At 40.5% G+C, this 23,270-nt stretch overlaps 1 protein-coding gene across 3 annotated transcripts; it reads left to right on the forward strand.

Annotated features, from left to right (window-relative positions):
- Nucleotides 1–386: 386 nt before the first annotated feature.
- On the forward strand, nt 387–18,293 carry atf2 (activating transcription factor 2). 3 transcript variants are annotated; one of them, XM_037110622.1, is made up of 12 exons: nt 387–467; nt 1,116–1,188; nt 2,595–2,691; nt 2,794–2,912; nt 3,018–3,143; nt 3,554–3,732; nt 4,592–4,706; nt 6,288–6,386; nt 8,856–9,128; nt 9,787–9,993; nt 13,186–13,291; nt 16,317–18,293. In XM_037110622.1, exons 2-12 carry the CDS (start codon nt 1,141–1,143, stop codon nt 16,529–16,531), a joined length of 1,584 nt encoding a protein of 527 aa, XP_036966517.1. In that variant the 5' UTR covers nt 387–467; nt 1,116–1,140; the 3' UTR covers nt 16,532–18,293. The 3 variants fall into 3 exon arrangements, with proteins under 3 accessions (XP_036966517.1, XP_036966520.1, XP_036966518.1); XM_037110623.1 differs by lacking the exon at nt 387–467 and adding an exon at nt 487–694; XM_037110625.1 differs by lacking the exon at nt 16,317–18,293 and having other exon boundaries at nt 13,186–13,299.
- Nucleotides 18,294–23,270: the final 4,977 nt, after the last annotated feature.

Genomic DNA, 23,270 nt, shown 5'->3' on the forward strand with positions numbered 1-23,270 from the left:
AAACACCAAAAGTTTAAACAGAATGCCACTATGCAGTTTTTTAAATGAGATACATCAACAGATGTGTGTGGTACACAGAACCTCAAGTACCGTCCAATGAGTTTGCAACTTACATAAAGGAGGTGTGGAAACTTGAAGCCTGCAGGACCTGAATGGGGCAATGGGAAAAGGGTACATTGTGTTCAGTAACCAAACGAAATAATATACCTTTATAAATACACAGAAAATCCCTAACCCTATTGAAAACATGTACATGTGTTTAAAAACATGTCTGGAGGGCATATTTTATCACATTCCTACATAGCTGTCACTATAACTTTCTGATGAGGATCAAACATTATTAAAAAAAAAAAAAAAAAATGACATCTTGGCTGTCCGCGTGTGACGTTTACGGAAGAGCCCAAGCTGTTCTCGCGATAGTTTGGAACAGACGTGGGATTTTGGACATCAAGGGTTGTGGCTGAGGGGTAAGTGACCACATAAACTGATAGTGAATGACTACAAAGCGGTTGTAAAAGGCATAATATGTGTAACCGGGAGGGACTTGTGCTCCGGTGCAACGAAACGGCCTCGAAATAAACGTTGACATCTCCTCTGTTTACTGTGATATTTAGGTCCAAACATGGCGACGCTTGTATGTTAACGCAGGGGCTCAGGCTAGTCCATGGAAGCGACTGGAGCAGATAATCTCTCTGTAATAACGTTATGTGTTTTGTTTGACGCCTACTCATGATGAGCGGTGATATTTACAACTGTCAAAGGGTACATTTGTCAGCCGAGGGTAGTTAAAGTTGTCCCCCTCAGACGTGTATTTGTACCAAAGTAACTGGACCGAGAATTTTGCGTCTTTTTATGACACTGAGGTGTAAACAACCTCAGCAGCCGCCCATCATCGATATGCTTTGTCCATATTTCTAGCTTTTTAACCGTCTGCTGGTCAAACATTACTCGATATCACCTCTGTGCGTTTGCTGAAATAATATTTTCTATAATCACAATGTTTGTTTTATATTTTGAAGGACCCCTGGTGTCATTTACAAACAGCTAACTCTTGGTACACACATTAATGCACATCTTTTTGTCTGCTCACATTCACTTTTCTTGTCTAATTGCAGGGTGACACAACAGGAATCCCTTAATATGAGTGATGATAAACCTTTCCAATGCACTGCTCCTGGGTGTGGACAGGTAAGTCATCCGCGTTATCACAAATGGCACTTTGTGCCAGTATTTCAAATTACCATGTGTTTAGACCTATACAAGTACAGTGCACATAGGACACTACAGATGGCAGCCTCATTATATTTTGTTCAAAGACCAAGAAATCATTCAGTGCTCTTATACGTGGACTGAAATACTGCCTTGCCAAAGGTTATCTGTGCATCACTTAGTTTGTGGATGAAAACATAACTTAGTAGCACCACATGGTTATTCTAAAAATGCCAAACCCATTTGATGTACAACTTTACTGGTGCAGTTTACCAAACACATTTGCAAGTAATCAAATTTCAAAAGAGCAACCGGCATACAGGGAACACAGGGCTTTCTGAGCCACTGCTGGCGCTCAGGGAAAGTTCCCATGTCCAATTGGTACATGGTGTACATGCTGTCCATTACACACTGATTTGAAAACTTTTTCTTTTAGAGATTATAATGCAGAAAAAAAGATCATTGTGGTAATTCACAATTACACAATTCCCTGTAAAGTTTATTGTGTCAGTGCACTAATTTTGGATCACAAAGCTTATTGTTAGACTGTAAAATGTCCTGCCTCTTTTATGTAAAAATCTTTGTTTTGTCGGTGTTTGATAACATGTTCAAGGGGTCATTTAAAAAGATGTGTGAATATCAGCTGATATATTGACATTTGAATTATTTAACTCTCTAATATCAGTATCAGCATTGGTGCTCAGATCTACTATCAGTAGGGCTTTACCCTTAGCCCTATTAAATGATTTGAAGAAAGAGTGAATACATTCTTGAGATGATGTATTTTAATGTGCATGTGCAATCAATCAGGTCTCATATGTTGTTTACAAATTACAAAACGGTTGCATGTCCCATAGATTTCCTGGATAGTGTTATAAAAAGGGTTGCCCCCACACTGCCAGTTTTGCAGTGTATGTATTTGTTAATTTTTCTTGGCCTTAAAGGAATCACAGTCAGAGCTAGTGAGTACTCAAAGTAATTGTGTCATTCTTTTTAAGAAACTCAGTATGTTTAAGTGTGCATATCCAAAGTATAAACTGAACTTCAGGTCCCAGATATCCAAGAAAAAAGGTCTCACTAAATGTTTAAACTGATTTAGTGTTCTAGCATAAATGGTGCCATTGTGAATATGTTGACGAAACAAATGAACCCTGGAGCACACATTTGTGTTCCAAGCTAAAGTAGCAATGCAGCAGCTAATGATTTGGGCCTAACCTGAGAAATGAGAGCAAAGATGTTTAATATAAGATATAATTTTTGTCACAAGGTCAGTTGCTGCACATTTATAGGCACCATAAGCTTCAAACAGATGCTCTGGACTTTATCCAAACAGGTCCTTTCTGAGTGTCCTCCTGTCCTGTTTTCTTTTTTTTAACTTTCCATAGAGATTTACAAATGAGGATCACCTGGCTGTCCACAAACACAAACATGAGATGACCCTGAAGTTTGGCCCAGCAAGGAACGACAGTGTCATCATTGCTGGTGAGTTCTCCTGAAGTTTAGATATTTGGATGTAATTGATACTGTACCTGAACGTGATGTAAGTGATGAAAGTAATGTACTGAAGGTTTTCTTCCATCACAGACCAAACCCCTACACCCACCCGCTTTTTGAAGAACTGCGAGGAGGTCGGCCTCTTCAACGAACTTGCAAGTCCATTTGACCATGACTTCAAAAAAGCTACCGAAGACGACATTAAAAAGGTTGTTGTCATCGAACTCTGTCATCAAATCACCTGTTTGTCCCATCGTGAGCATTTCTACTGCTGATGTGTTTTACTGAGGAGATTTATTCTTTATTTACTGCAGTTGCCGTTGGATTTGTCACCTCTTGCAACGCCTATCATACGCAACAAAATTGAGGAACGCACACCTCTTGAGGCACATCGAGACAGCCCTCTGCCTCACCCTGAATCTACGACAAGTGATGACAAGGTATCGCTTTGGACTTAGCTGTTTGTGCTGACAACAGAAAGTTTACAAGGCTGTCATGAGTGAACAAAAGGTGTTCTGCTGTGTGATTGATAATTTACTCTTGATTTACAGATCCACTGGATTGAATATCAGTTTAATAATTAATCAAATGATTTACTGGTTTTAATTTGACTTGGTCTCAAAGATACTGCTTCATATGGTCCATACTGCTCAAACTTATTCTCAAGAAACCCTCTGGGGAAACATTACTCGACTTAAACAAAATAATTCAATTTGTTTATTTCTTCTGTTGCTAATATTGAGAAGATTACGGTGAGATTCAAGCATAATCTTGATCATTAGAAGTAATCTAGAGAATTTGGTGTTGATTAAACACTTGCTGAAGTTAAGGTCTTCTATGATGTTTTCAGGATATATCCTTGCAGCCAGCCTCACTGCCAACATCCGCTATAGTCCATCCTGCATCCCTCCAAGTTCCCAATGTACTCCTAGCAACCTCAGAGGCTAGTGTTGTTATACAGCAAGCTCTCCCGTCACCAACATCTAGCTCTGTTATTACCCAAGTCCCATCCACTAATAGGCCTATAGTGTAAGTAACTCCAAACATCCATTTTTAAAAATCGTAGTTTCATCAAGTCATCTTTTTTCTCTTTTAATTTATATTTGTGCAGTTTCGTCTGGTGAGCTCATATTTCATGAGGCATGTGCTTGTTTTGTTTTTTGATTTATTTTCCCTCTGCAGGTTTTTTTTTTTTTTTAATTATGTTTGGCTGTAGACCTCATCAGTCCCATCTTCAATAACAACACCAGCAATGCTGAAATACGGACTATTTCCAAATGGTGAAAAAATAAATAAGATGACAATAGGTGAACATTACTCAAATAAACAAGCTAGTTAGAGCTAGCCAAATGGATGCGTATGCAAATGAAATTGCTTGTGAAACAGAGTCACAGCTGCAGTAAGCTTAAAAGGTCAAAGTTGAAGTAAATTGGACTTTTAAATATCTGTCTTAACAATTGTGATTGCCTGCACATATGCAGTTTAACTCCCGAAGCCCAGTTACACACTTAAATGTGTAAAAGTGGTGGAGTTGCAGGTTACTTGGATAAAGGTATCCTCTATTTTAATAAATGCATAAAAATCACCTGTGTTGTTCCAAACCAGAAGTCCATATCTGGGCAAGACTGATGTCACTTATGGGGTCTAATGTAACAACATGTGTTCACCCATTGTTATTGCTTGAACCTGCTGTGCAACAGGTGTATTTTGAGTTGGATTTTGTTGTAGTTGCACTTTATTTCCATAAGCCGTTGCCTGTTTATGACATAATGTTGGTATTTTAGTAGCCATCACTGTATTTGATTAATGTGGAATTCTGCTTTGTGTGTTAATCACAAAGTTGTTTGTCATTTAACTCATTAGGATTTGTTCTCTTTCCCTCTTTCAGCCCAGTGTCTGGCACCTTCCCTGTGCTCTTACAGCTGCCTAATGGCCAGACCATGCCAGTTGCTATACCTGCGTCTCTTACAAGCTCAAGTGTACATATCCCAACTACAATCCCTGTGAGTGTTCTGCTGGTTGTGTTATATTCATCTTTTGTTTTAGTGTGTTTGGGTGGGGGGGACAGAGTTTTGAAATGAGAGTTTTTCTTGATTATTCTGAAAATGTAATGACTCTTTGACTAAAACAATCAGAGATTTAAGAATTCATGTAGTGACCTTTTACTCTCTGGCCCAGTAGGATTTGTTGAGAAGACGATCTCGTCGCAAGCTTCATTAAGTAACTGTTAACAAGCTTTCGATTATATAACATGATCTTCTGTAGGTAAAGTTTACATGGATGGAAGTATTTTTTTCGTAGCACTTGAGGACTCTTCATTCACAATGGTGTAAAAGTAGTGCCTTAAAGTTTGTTCTTGATCTTGAAAACAGTACCTGACCACATGATCTCTACTACAAGATCCATTTAGTAGTTGATCTAGAGCTTCCAGTCATCAGAACAGCCGCACAAATGAACTAAAGCATCTTTCTTTCTCCATCGAGTAATTTTAGATGACCTGTTAAGTCCAGCGTGTAGTATAACAAAACCACTGGACCATGTTGTTACTTTATGCTTTGTTGGCCACTGTTTGTAACTCACATTTTAAATTTGAATGGACAGTCATTCACTTCAGTCTAACGGAAGTCCTTCTAAAGTGACATTCAGATACATCATTACCACATATTTTCTTTGCTCTACTTGGACAGAGGGACTGTTTACAGTGTTGGCACCTCAGATTTGGCAGTCAACTCCGCGCTGTAGAGGTTGAGTGAAATAATCGACTTTCGAATAAAAACTGTGTGTCACTGTGGCAAAGACGATGGATTTGGCTGAAGCACAGCAGGCTCCAGTCCAGAATGCTTCGCTGCCATTTGTCCTTGTACAATTAGCTTTTCATTCCTGGCAGAGCCGGAAGATGATACTACTAATGTGTTCTGCTAAACAATTATAACTACAACTAGGATAGAGTCTCATAGAAAGTATGTTGTAAACAGAGGTCTTGTTGGTATATTTTTGAACTCCCCCATGTGGAAGCTTGTTTTGTTGTTCGCGGTAGTGCTGATTGTCTGTGTGGAACACTGAGCAGCAGATGATTATCTCCTGATAGCAGCACAGCGGGGAAAAAACTTCACATCTTCCCAGCCTGTGGGGACTGGGAAAGCCGCTGACAAGTAAAGGAGGGCAAAAGTAGATGGAGAACACGAGCCACAACTGAGCCTCCCTTTCACTCGATCACCCCCCCTCCCCTCCAGCTTTCCCCACCTCCCTCTGTCTCATTGTCAGCAGCAGCGAGAAGAGGCCCGGCTCTGGCCTTCCGACTCGTGTCTCTCCATCCTCTCCTCAGCTTCCCTGTCCATATGCTCTCACGCAGGCAGGCAGAGGTTCATTAGCGTGCACACTGCATCTCCATGTGGCGCTGCCTCCACAAAATAACAGGCCATCCAACGTAATGAGGCTGAGATATGAGGAAACTCTGAGAGCCTGCCGTGTGTGTCTGGTGTGTGTATGTGTGTTTGTGTTGTGTGGGGGGAGCACTGCCTGCCTTTTTACTGCCGAAGACTAATTTTATCTATGCTGATCTGTCTCTGTGTCTCTGCCGTCAGCTTGTCAGACCTGTCACCGTAGTGCCTAATGTCCCTGGGATCCCTGGACCTCCCTCGCCACAACCGCAGCCACAGCCCGTCCAGTCAGAAGCAAAGCTGGTATTAATTGTCTCTTCTTCTACATCAAATGTTATTTTCATGTTGTGTCTGTTATTTCCCATCTGAGAGAGATATAACAACCAAAGTAATGAGAGAGCTCGAAGATCAGTGAGCAGCTGCTTTCTTTGAGCAGAGGAGGGCGCTAGTGAAAGGCCACGTGTGAAGTATTACAAAAACAGCGTTGTTAGATTTTTAATTAGTATCCCTCTTTCATCAATGTTCACATGTAGTTTTTCTATTCTGCGATCAGTAGGTTAGTAGTCCGTTCAAAGAAAATGAATCGAATAAGTGTTGTAGTCATTTAAAAGCAAAATAAACATTCAATAATACTACTTCTACTACTACAAATGATAATAACAATTTGTATTGCACTTATTAGTGCAAAGATGCAGTCCAAAGTGCTTTACAAAACTGGATGCTGATTACAATACCACTGAAGAAAAGGGAAGAATCTTCTGCCTTTTCTTTCGTGTACCTGATAATACACTGAATAAGTTAATGAATCAATCTGAATAAATCAACAGATTGTGAAAATTAGCTGTAGTTGTAGCCATGCTGATTCAGAATAATCAAGCTACTAAAAGAAAGAAAGAAAGAAAGAAAGAAAGAAAAGATCTACATGAATATTCCAAATGTTTCTCTGTGGGGAGAAGACGGTCATAGCAGTCTTGTAACCCAGTCGTCCTGTGTTAAGAAGTGACGGTTGAAGGGCAGGGATATGAAGTGTTGTGTGGGAGATCAGTGGCAATGTGATGAAGCACGGAACACAGAACCTGTAAGTGTTCGCAGCATGCTCCGCCTGTGGAAATTAACAGATAAGCTGTGGTGAGGAGATCTGTGTGTGTGTGTGTGTGTGTGTTGTGTTGTGTTTGGAGGGAAGGATTGATCCTGACTGGCGAGTAGGAGGACAAGAGGGAGGGGAGGGGGTGTTGTTTGGGATCATGGGGTAGGGAGATGACAAACGCGTAGACAGCGTTGCGCTCAGCACGCCGTCACCGGGGCCAACCGGAGGGGGGCTACCAACGAGAGCCAGCTGGGGGCATCCTGGCACACGCTCAGCGAGGCACATTAAGTCGGCCTCACCCTGCATGGAACCTTTTGTTCAGCAGAATCCTGCCTGACCTGCACCCCCCCCCCCCTTACTGCTGGCACCTCCCACTGCACTCGGCTCATCAGCAAACACCTAATGAGCCCGCGTCAAGAAAACAGACCCCCGCTCAACCTGCCTGCTCCCCGCCCCCACCCGGCTCTCAAGGGGCGCAGAGACGGCACTTTACAAGGACTGATGATGCTGCAAAGACCACAATAATGATAATTAACTTGCTGAATTTAGAAGATTATGCTGTTAATTAGTTGCAAAATAAAGATAAGTAATATAGTAGCAGATGGTTGAATAACACCCATGAGATGGAGGGTTATTACACTGATGAGGTTTCCATGGCAGAGATGAAATATGAATCTGACTGGCTTTTCCCTCTTTCTATGGGCCATTCCAAGAGAATAATATCTTGTTTCTGCCAGAAGAGCTTCTGGAAGGGTATTACACGATAAACTAATTTGGTAGATAGATTGGTCTGGCAAAGGTAGTTGTTAGAATAATGTGGTCCTCTGTTTTCTCATGTAAATGTATTCCCTCTCACTTTATTATTGCTACGAAAGGCTCATTCACTTTCACCTTGTTTGCTTGGTGTTTGATACGGGAGGAATTGGCCTGTGAATTATGGACACCAATCTGCAGAGAAACAGTTTCTCTGAATGGGCTGTGTTTGTGTTTGCCATATGCAGTTCTAGTAAAAATAAACAAACAAACGTTTTTTCATAGTTGGGACCACATAATGTGCCTAGGATGTCCAACAACTCTGCAATATGGATAGGATTACAACCCCGTGCAAAATAACAAAAATCAGTCTGCTCAGTTTGTGCTTGTGTCTTTGCAAATTGTAATTGTACTTTTTAAAATCAGTTTCAGGTTTTGATTTCTTATTTTTTAGAATCCCATTCTATGACCTTAAAGGTCCAGTGTGTAAGATTTGCAACCTGCCTATCCCTCCTCTATAGTGGCTGCTAAAACCACAATATAAAGGAAAGGAAAGGAGCTGCTCTATAGAGCCAGTGTTTGGTTTGTCCATTCTGGGCTATTATTTTTTGTTTTAACTACAAAGTTTTGAGATTGCATTTTATTTAAATTAACAGTTTGGATTCCTTTTTTTCATTTTTAAATTATTTGAATCACATGCAGTCTTTTTTAATTATAATTACCTTCTTTGCCCGACACAACTAGGGATACTTTCTAAGAAGAAGGTATTCACAAGTGAAAGTCATAGTTTAATGTAGTAACATAGTTAATAAAGTGCAAGTCTGGTAGCATGACTTAATTTTTACCATGTTTACATGAATGAATATAGTTTTCCTTTCTTACCGACCATTTCTTTGCACAAACATTTCATGACTGCTGATTTATCTTCACAGAAACTGAAAGCCACGTTAAGCCAGCAGCTTCCTCAGGTAACAAACGGAGATGGTGGCGAAGTCCAGAGCAGCTCTGTAACCCACACTGCTGCTCCCGCTTCTCCTGTTCCGACCCCAAGTCCAACCCCAACTCCAACTCCAATTCCAACTCCGACACCAACACCAGCCCCGGCCGCAGTCCTGTCTCCTGCTCCTCCACTTCACCTGCCCACGACTGAGGAACCTTCTCCTCATTCCCTTCAGCAGCCGGCCACCTCCACCACAGAGACACCTGTAAGCATTCAAACTCCAGAACAGCGACACACTTCTGCTCACTGCACAGAGTGTTTTAATTTAGTTCAATAATTATAAAAAAAATAATGATTTTTATTATTATTTTTTTTTATACAACCATTTTGTGCAGCCCTACTGGCTTGTCATTTGGTTCAAATGTGTTGTTAAAAAAAAGGTGTTATACTTACTGTACAATGGAGGTCTTGACAGTTTAAGTCCAGGTTTTTTATCAGCGGTAACATTCAGTGTGAATAGACGGTAGATACATTTGTGGTAGCAAACTTTTTTCACGGTTAACTTTTAGTTAAAAGTAAAAACAAGTCCTTCTTGCTTATAAAGCCATGTGTAAGCACAACAACATATAATATGGCACTGTTTAAACTTGATGCCAATTATAAAGCTGGATTTGATGATGTCCCTCTGTTGGTAATCTGACATATCTAATTGGTAATTAGGTGAGATTACCCTCCTGAAAATCATGTAAAGGCAACTGAAGTGCATAATGTGACAAGTGACAGCAGCTACAGTATGATATGTATGTAACCACATCAGTTCAGTTACTGTGTATGCAATATCCAGTGCTGCACAGCAGGATATTACAGATATTGTCATGGTTTTGTTCTGCTAGTTATTGTCTTGTATTATCATTATTTTTCAGGCATCCCCAGTTCCCCCTGTGCAAAACCCTCCAAGCACAGGGGGTCGGCGGCGCAGAACCACAAGTGAAGACCCCGATGAGAAGCGGCGCAAGTTCCTGGAGCGTAACCGTGCCGCAGCCTCTCGCTGTCGGCAGAAAAGGAAAGTGTGGGTCCAGTCTCTGGAGAAGAAGGCCGAGGACCTCAGCTCCATGAACGGACAACTCCAGGTACTCCTCACCTTTCTACTGCATGTAACAACAGCCGCTTCATCTGTCTTTGTTTTCACGCTCTTATACATCGATGTGTCAGTTTGTGTGTGTATGTATGCATGCTTGTGTCTGTTTATCATCACGTGCCGTTAGTGTACGAGTGTGTACACAGACTTTTCCCTTCTGCGGTGATGAAGTCATTAAAGCCGATTAAGAAGAGCTGCCGTGTGACAGCAGCGGTGTGTGAGCCCTTTACATCGATACGTCCCTGTCAATAAAGATGTATCCTCCAGATGTCAGCCGCGCGCAAGCGTGTCTTTGCTTCTGTCTCAGCAGTTTACTGAATGGCCTCAAAAATCTCCCAGGGAAAGGTGTCTTTTTGAACCTTCATTTTGCTGGAAGCAATTAGGATCTGATGCTGACAAGTTCGAAACAGTTCATGTATCCGCTGTCTCTGTTGATAAGTGTGAGCCGGGGGTGCGGCACATCGGTGTTCCAGACAATTAAATGAGATGTGGTGTTTATTTGCTCACTGTCTTATTTTTCTATGAAAGCGGAGTAAGATGTGGAGGGTGGAGGAGGGGACAGACAGCGCTGGAAATGAAATGGGTTCATGTCGTTAATATTTGGTTCAAAAACGACTTATCACCACTTGTCATGGGTGCACTTGCTGAGCTTCTTTTTAAATATAAGTAGATGAAAGGGGGGAGGATAGGTATATGAATGGGGTTATAAGCAGATCGCATCGCTGTTAACCACAAAGAAGGGAACAACATGTGGCAGAGAATAAAAGGGCACTTTATATGAAGGCATTAATCAGCAGTGCAGTTTTTGTTAAAACCCCCATGCTGACATGGCCCAGCTGATCAGTGAAACTGCCTCTAATGATGCACAATTATTTTAACATCATCCTTAACTGGTTTTTTAATGAGGTGTCAGACCAGGCAGCACACAGGGCTCCCAGCATCACCTAAGGCCCATTTGCTCACTTTCGATTAATTCGCAAAGTTAGAAACAAGTTTAACTCTCAAAAGTCCAGATTAAAATTCCAGGTGTGATACAGTTTGAGTGTTAGCAGCAGTATTACTGTCATAGCTTTAACTGTAAATCAATCAAACAGTTTGTATGTTGAATTAAAAACATTTTGTAATGGATGTGGACATGTTGGACTCTTGCCTATAAAGTCTGTCTTATACACTCCTTTATGGCAGAGTGGAAGGAGAGTTTTAAAAGAGCACCAGTGTTTATATTGGCTGCAACTGGCAGCAGTTACGGAAGTGAGAGCGCAGTGAATATGGCATTGGCTACATGTGATACAGACGCCCCCTTCCAGCTGTGTTTAAATCTGTCTTACAATAGCTCAGCCCTGCCAGCAGCAGCAAGACTAAACAGATGGAATCAAATAAATTGGCTGCTTTTAGACTAATAGATTAAGCCGCCCATAGTCCTTTAAAGGAGAAGGGAAGGAGCTTAAATCTGCCATTGGGTGTTCCGTGGGCCCCCGGCCGCTCTAAATCCAGTTAAAGTCACCTTCAGCGTAATGTGGCTCCCTTTTACGACATGCAGAAATCCTCGGTTCCCCCGGGAGCTGTAACGGCACGAGAGTGTAAATCTCGGCAGCATCCACAAAGTTGCACTGACGATCCGAACAGCTCACCCCTGACAAACGTTCTGGTCGGTATCCAGTGAAGGCCCATAATTACTGTGCAGGAAAAGCATAAATGAAGAAGTGCATCATTCTTTATTCTGAATTCATTCATTGTGTTGCTGCCTCTCCCTGTGTTTTCTGTTTCTCAGGAAAGAAAATATGAGTTTCTGTGCAGTAATCTTGTGTTCATGTACTTACTGTACAATGGAGGTCTTGACAGTTTAACCCTGTGAAGCCATTAATAATAAGCATTAAAATCTTATGGCACCTCAGAGGTACAGCTTTTCATGTAGAGATGGTACAAAGCCACATTCAAGCTGCAGTTTGTTGTTTATACAGTATTGAACAAGAACTATATAGTTGCAGGTTTTGGGGTACACTTTCACTCAGGATCTTGTCATGAGTTGAAGTCCTCATCTATCTATTTTCTGGGTTCCAGCTACACCAGGAAGTTAATCAAGCTGACATTTTCTTTCTCCAGATAGTTTAGTTTTAGTTTACAGGAATTATGAATGCAAAATAATAAACACATGGCGATTCATGAGTAAAAAAGCCAGTTTAGCCAAAAGGCTATTTTTCATCTGTTGTCCCCAGGCCAAGGTCTTTATAAAAGGCCTCCAAATATACAACAAGGCAAAGAGAAAAACAAAACAAGTATAACAACACTGGGCACCAGATAAAATAACCCAGGGCATGTTGTTTAAACATTGGAAAGGAGCAGACAGTTGTTGAAGGGACAGTTCAGCATCTTATCTAATAAGCCTCATGCTGATGGAAAGTCCTAAATCTATGTATAGAAGATAGCTTAGCAGCTATAGTAAATGTTCTGGCTGTAAACGGGTAGTCACATGTATATGGTACACACAGAACGAGTGAGCAATGAGTGAGTTTGTTGTTGACACGTATGTCTGTTTAGCATTTATTGTTTTAATTACTTACTGAAAGATCTATACATGTTTTAAAAAGTTACACTGTGGAGGATTTAGTGGCATCAAGCTGTGACAAAATGCCCCTCCCATCATCCTCCCCTATGGTAACTTATGGTCAGTGATCAGTTTGTCCGTTCTGGGCTGCTGTACAAGCAGGACGATACAGATTCCACTAAAGAGGAAGCACTTTGTCAGTAGGCATAAAAGGCTCATATTAAGGGAATGAAAACACACTTTTTTTTTGTTTAGGTGATTACACTAATGAAAATTAGTAATTTTCATTATTTGTAATTTTGAATGTTATATTCCATTTCTGCCAATTGATCCTCCTGAATCCCTCTTATTCTCACACACTGGACCTTTAGATGTAAGCTATAAAGTAGCTAAAACCATATTGAATGCTGAAGTTGTTTGGGAAAATGTAGAAACAGTGTCATTGTTTGTCTACCAGTGAGTACAAATTAAATGAAGAAAGTAAAAAATTAAGAACGTAAAATCTGAACTGGAAAATCTTTTATTTTTACAGATCTGAAGTCCGTGTTATCTGTCTGTCTTCGTGTGGTAATCTGACACACTATATGCTCCAGAGTGACCATTTTATTGAGTGCCTGTTGTGTCTCGTCTCTCCCAAAGAATGAAGTCACCCTGCTGCGAAACGAAGTGGCTCAGCTGAAGCAGCTTCTTCTGGCTCATAAAGATTGCCCTGTAACCGCCATGCAGAAGAAATCTGGCTATCACAGTGAGTAATGCTCCATTATTCTCAGCCCGAGGCTGCCAGTGAGATGCTTCGAAAATGAGCTCCAGCTAACCACTAGAAGGACATGTCTTGCTTGAGGCCATGCAGACACATCACATCCCTTCTTTCTTTTATAAAAAAAAACATCAACAAAAAACTTTGAAAAAGTTAAAATATTTATTGGCAGTGTTGTTTCTGACAAATTCTCCCCAGCAGAAGTGTCTGAGTCCTTTCAGGAGGCCACAGGTGGTATCCACAAGAAAGTGGTTTTCTCCAAATTTGACACCCAAAGTAAACATTTGTCTTAAGGAGAATGAAGCTAAAAGTCTGCAGGAAGAATGTCCAAAAACTAAATGCTTGGATTGTCAAGAAATGGATGAGAAAGCATGATTTCCCATTTTGTAACACCTACATGTGATAATTAAATTCAGTTCCCATACAATGATCGTCTTTATGAATATTTGAATGTATGGGAAGATTCTGCCATTTGCAGCCTGTTCATTTAAATTTCCCGTAGTCAGCCTGTCGCCTCCATGCCAGTTCCTGTTCATCATGTGGTCTCATTTAGAATTATATCACCAATATTTCTTCGTTTGCCGAGACTGGAGCACTGTCATTCTGACTTTTTGGTCATAACTCACCTTCCCTCACAGGTGAGGCAGTATGCAACAAGAACAAGTGTGCTCCAAGCCACTTCTCCACTGTGCTCTAAACGCCTCCGCTGACTTGTATTGACAATGATTGCCTCTGAAATGAGTCCATTAAAGCAGCAAGCTTGACAAGACTGCAGAGCGTTCTCGTTGTGGGGTGTCCAGCAGGCTTGGCTGTTCATTATGCATCCCTTATTGCTAACCATCCCACTGACACACGTCATGTGTATTATGGGACTGATGGTTTCCAGGCTAGAGTGGGCTGTCAGAGCCAGGTCTCATTTGGTACCTCCTGAATTGTTTTTTCTTTTTTTTACGTAAGATCTGCAGATGAATTGGGTCATCTTTCTCATGTGTTTGTCTGTCCAGTGTTTCCAGACCTTTTCTGAAGGAAGGCATTTGGAACACTTTTTACCCTGTTCGGGAAAATATGACCTCATCCAAATACCCCAGTTCATCAGTTTGGCTCATGATGACAGGTTGTGCTGTTTTTGAGACGAGCCAAGAAAGAAAGTCAACTAATGTGAGAGTGAAAATAAATATCTGGTAAAGTGGCAGAATGAAATAATCCATTGGGTTCCAACCATGTCTGTCTGATGTCCCCCCGCAGCCCCATCAGTCACGCTCAAGTACCCCTTCATCAAGACCACCCATCGTGTTCCAAATGTTTCCTTTTGAACTGATGTCAAACTGGAGGTTGTTTAATGCTATTGATTATTTATAGGTGAATATTGTTATGCTATTTCATACAGTTATCTTTAGCAATCCTAACCATTTATCTTTATCTTAAACTATTTTATCCAATTATCCAATTTACTTCTAGTTATATATTTCAAGTTTGAACTACTTTGAGCTTTTGCACCATGTCAAGGACTGAATTAGGTTAGTTAAAAATATATGAATGTTTGAGCTATTTCAACTGTTTATACGTGTCATTTATCTATCTGAACTGTTTGTTCATTACTTTTAGCTAACTGTTAAGACATCTTGGCTTGCTTGCTAACTATATTTCACATAGTTGACATCTCAACATGTGCTTTACTGGTATTAACTTAATATTATTGATTGAAATTGAGATTTATGTTATTTCAAATTAGCTAAGCTGTTCCACTGAGTTGGTCTGTCATGTAGCCTACACCCTGGCAACTGCATAAGTACACGCTGTCCTGAAGCATGAGTACTCCTGGTTGGGAATCACTGAAATAATCTATCTTTCCAAATTACTAAAGCATATTATTTAATTGTGACTGATCAATGCCCCTCACTCTTGTAAAGGTCTCATCACGCCATTCATTTTGTTAGTGTTACATATCCCGTAAGGCTCCTCTGCCCTCCAGACCCGGTAATACCCTTCATCGTCCTGCCCAGGCGTAGCCGTGGCAGGTGGGGGGAAATTATCCAGACTACCCCACAAACAAGCCAGGACACGCTTTCACTTGGCACACCAAGCTGTCCATCTGCTTACAGCGAACCCCACTTCAGAAATCAGGAGAGCAGAAAGAAGCTCCGGCTGCCCAGGGAACCAGAATCTCTGAGTATTATGATATATCAGCTCGCCACCCCTTAATGTCGTTAGGAGTAATAATGTTCACTTGAACATGGAACAAAACCACCAAGCTGATTTATTCTGAGGTTGACCTTCTGTATAGTAAAACAGCAAGGGAGTTTATAGCGCTTTGACATTCACTCACACTAAATCACGCGGTCAAAGTCCAGTCAAGAAGGCGGATGAAGCCTCTAATGTGAAGACATTTGTATTGCGCGTTAATTGCTTCCTCTTGCTATGGAATCTGTATTTTACATTTCAAATGGGAAGCCCAGTCATTAATTACAAAGTGCCATAACAAGTGACTTCAAATCATTAACAATATTAATTATCACTGTGCTCCTTATTCCTTTACGAAACAGAGCATGAGAGTGGAGTCTTTTTTTTTCCATCAGGATCCAATTAATTCAATGCAACTGCCTAACAGCTGGTGGCATTTCGACTCCAAGTCTTCCCTACTCTCCAGTGTGAGCATCATTAAAATCAGGTGCTGTAATCATCTGTCGCTGCAGTAGTTGGCAAGGTAACAAAAAACAAATGAGAATGCAGTTAGGGGTGGGAAACACTGCCACATGCCCCAGAATGTAATGCACCCTTATGATGTGGGTTTAAATTGACATTGGAGCTTTAATTAAAGGAAGGGGTGCAGAAGTAGCATTATGGGGATTAATGAAAACCGTTTGCGTACACCACATGCAAATAGCTGTTTTACATCTGATTAGGCCTACGTGACAAAGCTTTCCCGAGCAGTCCCGGAGCATGAAACGTCTGTAAGAAACTCTCAGACCATTACAGCGCAATCATCTTCTTCTCCTCGTGTTTCCCACCACAGTCTCCGACAAAGACGAGAGTTGCGAGGAGATGTCCGTCCCCGGCAGCCCCCAGAATGAGGCCATCCAGCACAGCTCCATCAGCACGTCCAACGGAGTCAGCTCCTCCTCCGCCACCCCGGCCACCTCCGCCCCATCCACCACCACATCGAACCAGAGCACAGAGGAGAGCCAGTCGCGGAGGGGCGCCACCCCGTCGCAGCCTTCAGGGAGTTGATCGTCCTGAACTGTCCACGAGCGTCAGCACTGGGAGCGCTGTTGCCTCCTTGATCTCTCTGACACACAGAGGAAAGGGATTCTCTCTCCGCTTCAGTTTGGACCGCGTTGTTTTTAATTTATTCTTGACTAAGTTTGTTTGAGTTTGGTCCATTTTTTTTTTTTTTTTTTTTGTCCTTTGTAGGCAATGCTTTTGAAAATGCAAATGTTTTCTCTGGAATTGATGAAGACAAAAGAAACAGGCACTTTAGGTGTAAAATGTAAAACACATGGTTCTAAAATGTTTTTGTATTTTGTGTGAATTATTTATTAATTAATCTTCTCTATTTTTTTATTTGAAGGCAATCAGCCTGAAGGTTGATCGGTGAACCGTTAGAGACCATACCAAAGTGTGTTGTGGCTCATTTCTAATTTAGTTTGTGTTCATGTCTTTAAAAAGCACTATCTATATGATGTAGTCACTTTTTGTTAAAATGTTTGCTTTTTTTCCATTTTGCACATTTTGAGAGATGACGGGTTTACCTTTTTTAGAGTTTTGACAGTCCACATGTTAGGTACCGGCAGCTTTTTAGACGTAGATTTGAATACTGTCTCATTACACAAATGTAAATGGCTGAATCCGATTTTAAATCAGACAACTTTTTCTGTGAGATCAGCTGTAGTCGCATTGTGCAGTTTGAATGTTTGTAAAAAAAGAAAAGAAAAACAATAGTCTTAATGAGGAGGTGAGCTCATTAGAAATGTGTGTTATTTCATTGACATTCCATCTGTAGTCTGATTGTTCCTGAAGCAGTGATTGTAGGATTGCAGTACCTTTTCCATTACTCAATCATGGTGACGTTGACTCAGTGCCATTAATGTTTTTGTATAAACTACTTCTGTACATTTTTAATGCAGATTAGCTTGTTTTTCTCAGATGAAGGGTCTCATGAACATAGTTTCTCAGTAATGCTTTCTATGCTGTCTTTGCTTTCTAAGTGACTCTTTATGGCTTCAGTGTCTAACGCAGAACACTTAAGGACATTACGCTGTTTTCATGATCACAAATCTAGACGACGTTTTTAGAAAACATTGTAAATAACATCGATGATACATCATATGGGATCTTTCTAGGTGTTATGTACTTTTTTTTATAGAGTAGTCTGGATTCAGTAGCTGAGCCCTGTTGATCACATGAACTCTATCAGCAGTTAAAACTGATCTTAACGATGTTTCAATCATAGGCTAGGCCTCTCTCTGACTCATTGATACGGTGTCATGTAAAATTAAAACATTCGGATGTGAACTGGAATCACATCATATATATTAGAGTAACACTACTACTGCTTGTAAGAATTGTGAGCATTTCATCATTGAAATAATAGTAGGAAGCAAATCACACCATGAAGTCAATTTGCCTTTTTTTCTCTTAGTCTGTACTGGCTTACTACTGTGTAGTTTTTACGAGAAGCTAACACGTTGTTTTCTTACAGTATGATTTGTTTTTTTAATTTTACTGTTATGTGCTATCTGCATGAGGTAATAATTCTCTGCGAGAATTTAACTGTTTATTCGATAATGTCTCAGTCAGATAAATATCATTAAACAAGTTGTTACAACTTGAGTTGTTGGTTCGCAGTTTATGGAAGCTTTGGTTATTTGTTTTACCTTGGCTTTAAAAGAAGGAGGGTGTGATACTGTGTTGAAAGTGTACTTGTTACTTGTGAAAGTTCTGTATAAAAATTGAATTGATAAGTTGTTGTAATAAACCTTTTAATATCTCTTTAAAATCCGGTGTTGGTTCCATTTGTGTCTGCACTGTGGTTTCACCAGGAGAAATTATAGATGGAAAGAAACATATAGAAGAATATTCACATTTTCTGATAACAAATATATGGCTGTACACTGTGTTTCTAACAATGTGATGATAATGTCAATAGCTGACAAGCTCTGTCCTCACCACATACTATAGCAGCTATAAGACAAGACAGTGTCTCACTGAAACATTCATAGAAAACACTTCACACAAAAGTCTTGTATGCTGATTTGGAGACCTGCTTTTAAAAAAAGCTGCTGCTGGTGCACAGAAATATTTCTTGTGGTCTGTACTGCCCCCCTGTGGAAGATCCAGAGTCAACCATATTTCTGATTAAAATATGCATCATATTCCATTTGCTGATCATGTTTTGTGTAAAATGTGGAGAAAAAGTGCAACATTTCTGTCCACAATGTATCCCAAAATAGAAATATTTAGATAAAGTGTAAGAACCACGCTATTGGTATTAAGCACAGTACATGAGTAAATGTATTTAGATACTTTCCACACCTGATATTAAGGAAATGACTGATTAGAATGGAGGCAAGTATTTGAAACAGTCAACGAAAAGTGACTTAACACATTTAGTCAAGCACGGCACTGAAATACTACTGTGACATACTTGTACTTCACTTGAATATTTTTATTTGATAGCATTTTACATTTTTTTGTCCCCTAAGTTTGCAGAATAAGACTTTAATATGAGAATATAACAGATGATGACATGTGATGGGTTGTTAGAGCACATACATCTATACAATAACAACACATAATGAGTTCCTCATAGTGAGTTTTTGATAGCAGTCCTCTGTTCACATTCATTTCCAGAAAAAAAGGCAGTTTCTGTATGCTATAAAAAACCGTCAAGGGAACCAAAAACAAACATGTAGAGAGAGATTAGACAACCTCTGTTATAGTTGATATTTACATGGACATTAATACATGTATGCCTGGAGATTAATGTCTTTATGATAATGTATTCTTATCTTGCACTGCTGTACCATGGCAATGCATCTTTTATATCTTGTCTTTGGGCCTTTTTTCTTCCTCATGTAAATCACTTATGTAATGCCTTTATGTTGAAAGGCACCATACAAACAAACTTGCTTTGCTGAGTCAACACTGAGCTGAATTTTGTACCGGAACATAAAACACAGCTGAAGTGGAGTCACCCAGGTGATGCTGACGTAGTCAGAATGTAAACATGCTCCTCATACTGTATACTGAGACAGGGAATAGGTAGACAACACATACAGTTTACTAAAAAAAGAAAGAGTGTATCATGGGATGATGTAGCGCTCCATAAAAGGACCGTTATCAGCTATTGCCACTGCTGTGAATAGTTACATGTTACAGTCACTGTACAGGTAACTATTACAATGTATTAACAAGTTAGAGTGTGCTCATTACAACTGTCTGTCTGCTTAAAAAGAGGGAAAGATTTCTAATCTTCACTTCTTTCATGTATTACAGTATTTCTGTATACCGAAGAAAATGTGGCCTCACTGTTTGTCATGTCATACCAGTATGAGAAATGTGTACAGGGAGAAGACAAGCTACAAGAATAATAAGTCAGAGGGACAAACTGCTCCAAGTTTGTGTCAGTAATAAAATAAAGGGAGCTCAAACTTGATCAGAACCGATTTGTTTGTGCACACAGCAATCATATAACATTACCACTGAAGGACAGCCTCACACATTTTGTAAGCAAATATGACAGCAGAGCAGAAGATGATCCACACTAAGTCACAACTGGGCATCTCTGATGAATCCACCGGCACCGGCACAGAGCTTCCAGCAGGAGGAGTCACATCCAAACACATGCCTCAGACGGATGTGACTGTTGCTCTGCATGTATCTGCTCTTCATAACATCATTCAGATCATTATTGTGACGGCTCACAGAGACAGAGCACATCTCTGTTGATTGAAGAAATCAAAACAAGCTGCTCGACCTGAAGACGCGTTCAACAACAACAAAAAAAGAATACAAAGAAGATTTCACATGTTTCACTGATCCAACTCATAATTTCAATTTGAGAATTGTATTTTCTTTAGAGAGATGTCATCATCACATGCAGTTAATGAGAGAAAATAATCTCTTTTTCCGTTTTGCGTCTTTCATCATGTTTCAAGAGGCTGAGTTTTGTCTGTGTCACCACACAGCCGCTCCCCTCGCACTGTTTAACTAGGGCAGCCTTGATTAGCTGCTGATCACAGAGAGGGGAGAATTGTAAATGTTACTATGTAGGTCACAGCATTTCGCGAATAACAACACTTTTGGCTTTGTGCTGCATATTTACAAAGCCGGAGCTGAAAGATGCCACAGAGAGACTCTGCATCTTTGAAGTGGAATCAAAGGGGGAGAAAGTAAGAAAGAAAGACAGAAAGGAAGAAAGGAAGAAAGGAAGAAAGGAAGCGGAGCATCATCACAGAGAGTTCTCTCTATTCTTCCTCACCTCCACATGCAGACTATTAATTCTGATTGTTTGATTAATTAAATTCCCCCTGGCAAACAGCTCTGCGTTATTCATTATTCACTCCAAGATTATTTCAATGTTAATTTGAGGAGCTTTCATTAATGAAGGCGTTGAGAGGTAGCACCATTTTTTTTTTTCTCCAGGAGGAAGAGGAGCTGTGGTGAAGATGAGCCACACGTTGTTTGTGAAATAAAATCCAGCAATTAAGTTGCCTTCTCCCCTCTCCCAACACACAGGAACAGCCTCCACCAAATCACGAGGCGCACGTTAGGATGGCGAGCCGTCACACACGGCTGAGACTAATTGGGGAAGAGTGGCAACAGAAATAAAGATGGCCAGCGTGCTGATTGGGAGTCTCTCTGTTTTAGCCCCTCGATAAATGAGCAGGATGATAATGTGGAGCTGATCTGCTGACAGGCAGGCTGCTCCAGCTGTTCCCCATAATTCGACAGGTATTACGCTTTGGCCCTTAGCAGCCTGCCTCAGCAGACTGCCACTTAATTAGGCAAGGATTAAGGCCAAACCGCCTCATTTACGTGTATTGTATCATAAACACAAACTGGCTACCCTGCTCCTTCAGGGGGCATCAGGGGTAAATTTTTAAAATGCTGAGATTTGCAGAAAAGAAGATGCTCCAGGCCTCAAACTCTAGATTTCTCAACAATGAGGGCTCACCCCGCCCCCTGCTGAGGGGCGCTGTTTTTAAGCACACGCTTTAACCCCTCCAATCCAGGGAGACAGAGATCAAACAGCTTGATTTACATTTAATTCAGATTATGTAAATATGCTGGTCGTGTCCCAAACCAAACGTGGGACACAATGCAAAGCAGCCTGCAGCACCCAGCAAAGATGGCCCTCCATTGTCATTCAAATGTGAGGAATCAAATATGTTTTTCCACACATGGTCTGGCCATTTAATTGAACTCTTGATGAGATATAATATGTTCTCTCTACAAATACTGATAAGCACTCATTATTTTCACTTGGCAACCTCCACATACTCATACTAAGTCTGTTTGCCTTCGCTCTTGATTGGAGGGCGACTGGGCATGGCATCTGTGCTCTGCCACCAGGGATGTGCATCTATTTAATAGTATTATAGGGGTGTATCAGCTCAGCTATCTCAGTGTGCACTGCACCGGGTGGAGGCGAATCCCCAGTGGGTATGTGCACGTGCACCGAGAGGGAGCTCCACACTGCCAATCCCTCCCCCGGGCGCCGGCGCCACTCTCCGGTGTGTCTGGAGGCTCCAGGACGTCTCCCCCCGGTCGTCTGCGCTGACATTAGCATTCATGAAGGTCTACTCATGGCAGGAGGTCTGCTACTGTACGAGCAGGTCTAACTCCATTACTCACATATGTTTCCCATGTGAATTTGCTGATTTTGTTATTAATAATTCATTGTGTTCAGTCTCCATGCTTACATAGACTGATTATGAAACCATAGGCCCCCAGAAAGATGGAAAAGTTTCCCCCTACCATCTCATAAGCAAGACACCCAGTCTGAAATAGAGATGTGCTGTTTTCTAAAGGTTGTGCATTGTTTGTGATCATTTAACATCATTCCAGCTGTCTCTCTTTGTGGTTGGTGTAAGATTTTTGCATTTTTATTTATCTTTTCGCATCTGATTGTAGTCGTTTTGAGGCTTTTCCTTGTTGTGTCTTTGTGGTTGTTTGTGTCTTTGTGGTAACTTTCTCATTCAATTTTATAATCAATTCTGCCATATCTACAGAACACGTAGAGGGACCATGGTGTTAGCATATACATGAATGTAAAAAAACAGCAAGGCTTTTAAAACGAAGAAAAAAAAATCCGTACAAAGAATTTAAACCATCAGGAAAAATATATCAAACACAAATACGTGCGTGTCCCTTTCAGTGAAATGTTGCATCCTGAACCATCTATGGATGCCGCTGATGATACAAGGTGGCATGGCAAGTAATTTGGAACTATATGGAATAATATTGATATATGGAAAACATTTTGAATGTTGCAGTTGATGGATAAATGTAATGGAGTAAAAATAACCATATCTATGGAGCCACAGGAGTGCCATACAAATAAGAATGAGTGTGTAGAAGAATGAGAAAACAAACATGGAAATTTAAAGTGAAAAAAATACAATTCATTTCATTTTTCTTCTTTCCCCCTATTTTTCTTATTTATTAATTTTACATTATATTTATTCTTTTTGATGGCACTCCTATGTCTCCACAACTTTCCTCCTAAATGTTGTGCAGTGGAAGTATAGAGTGAGACAGAGTAAAAAATCAAATGATGGAAGTTGTTACTTGAAGACATGTCCGTCTTCCCTTTCCATAACTGACTGTTAGTTGTCTAGGTGCATTCTTACATCTTACAATTTTTTAAAGCTCTTATAAAACATCTTTTGTCACTCAAAATGATGCTGAAATGATCCTGTTTTTCCATCTCTGACCCAAAGAAATTTGTCCATCCTCTCGGCTT

This window comes from Acanthopagrus latus, chromosome 9, assembly GCF_904848185.1.
Source record: "Acanthopagrus latus isolate v.2019 chromosome 9, fAcaLat1.1, whole genome shotgun sequence".
NCBI classification, from domain to species: Eukaryota; Metazoa; Chordata; class Actinopteri; order Spariformes; family Sparidae; genus Acanthopagrus; species Acanthopagrus latus.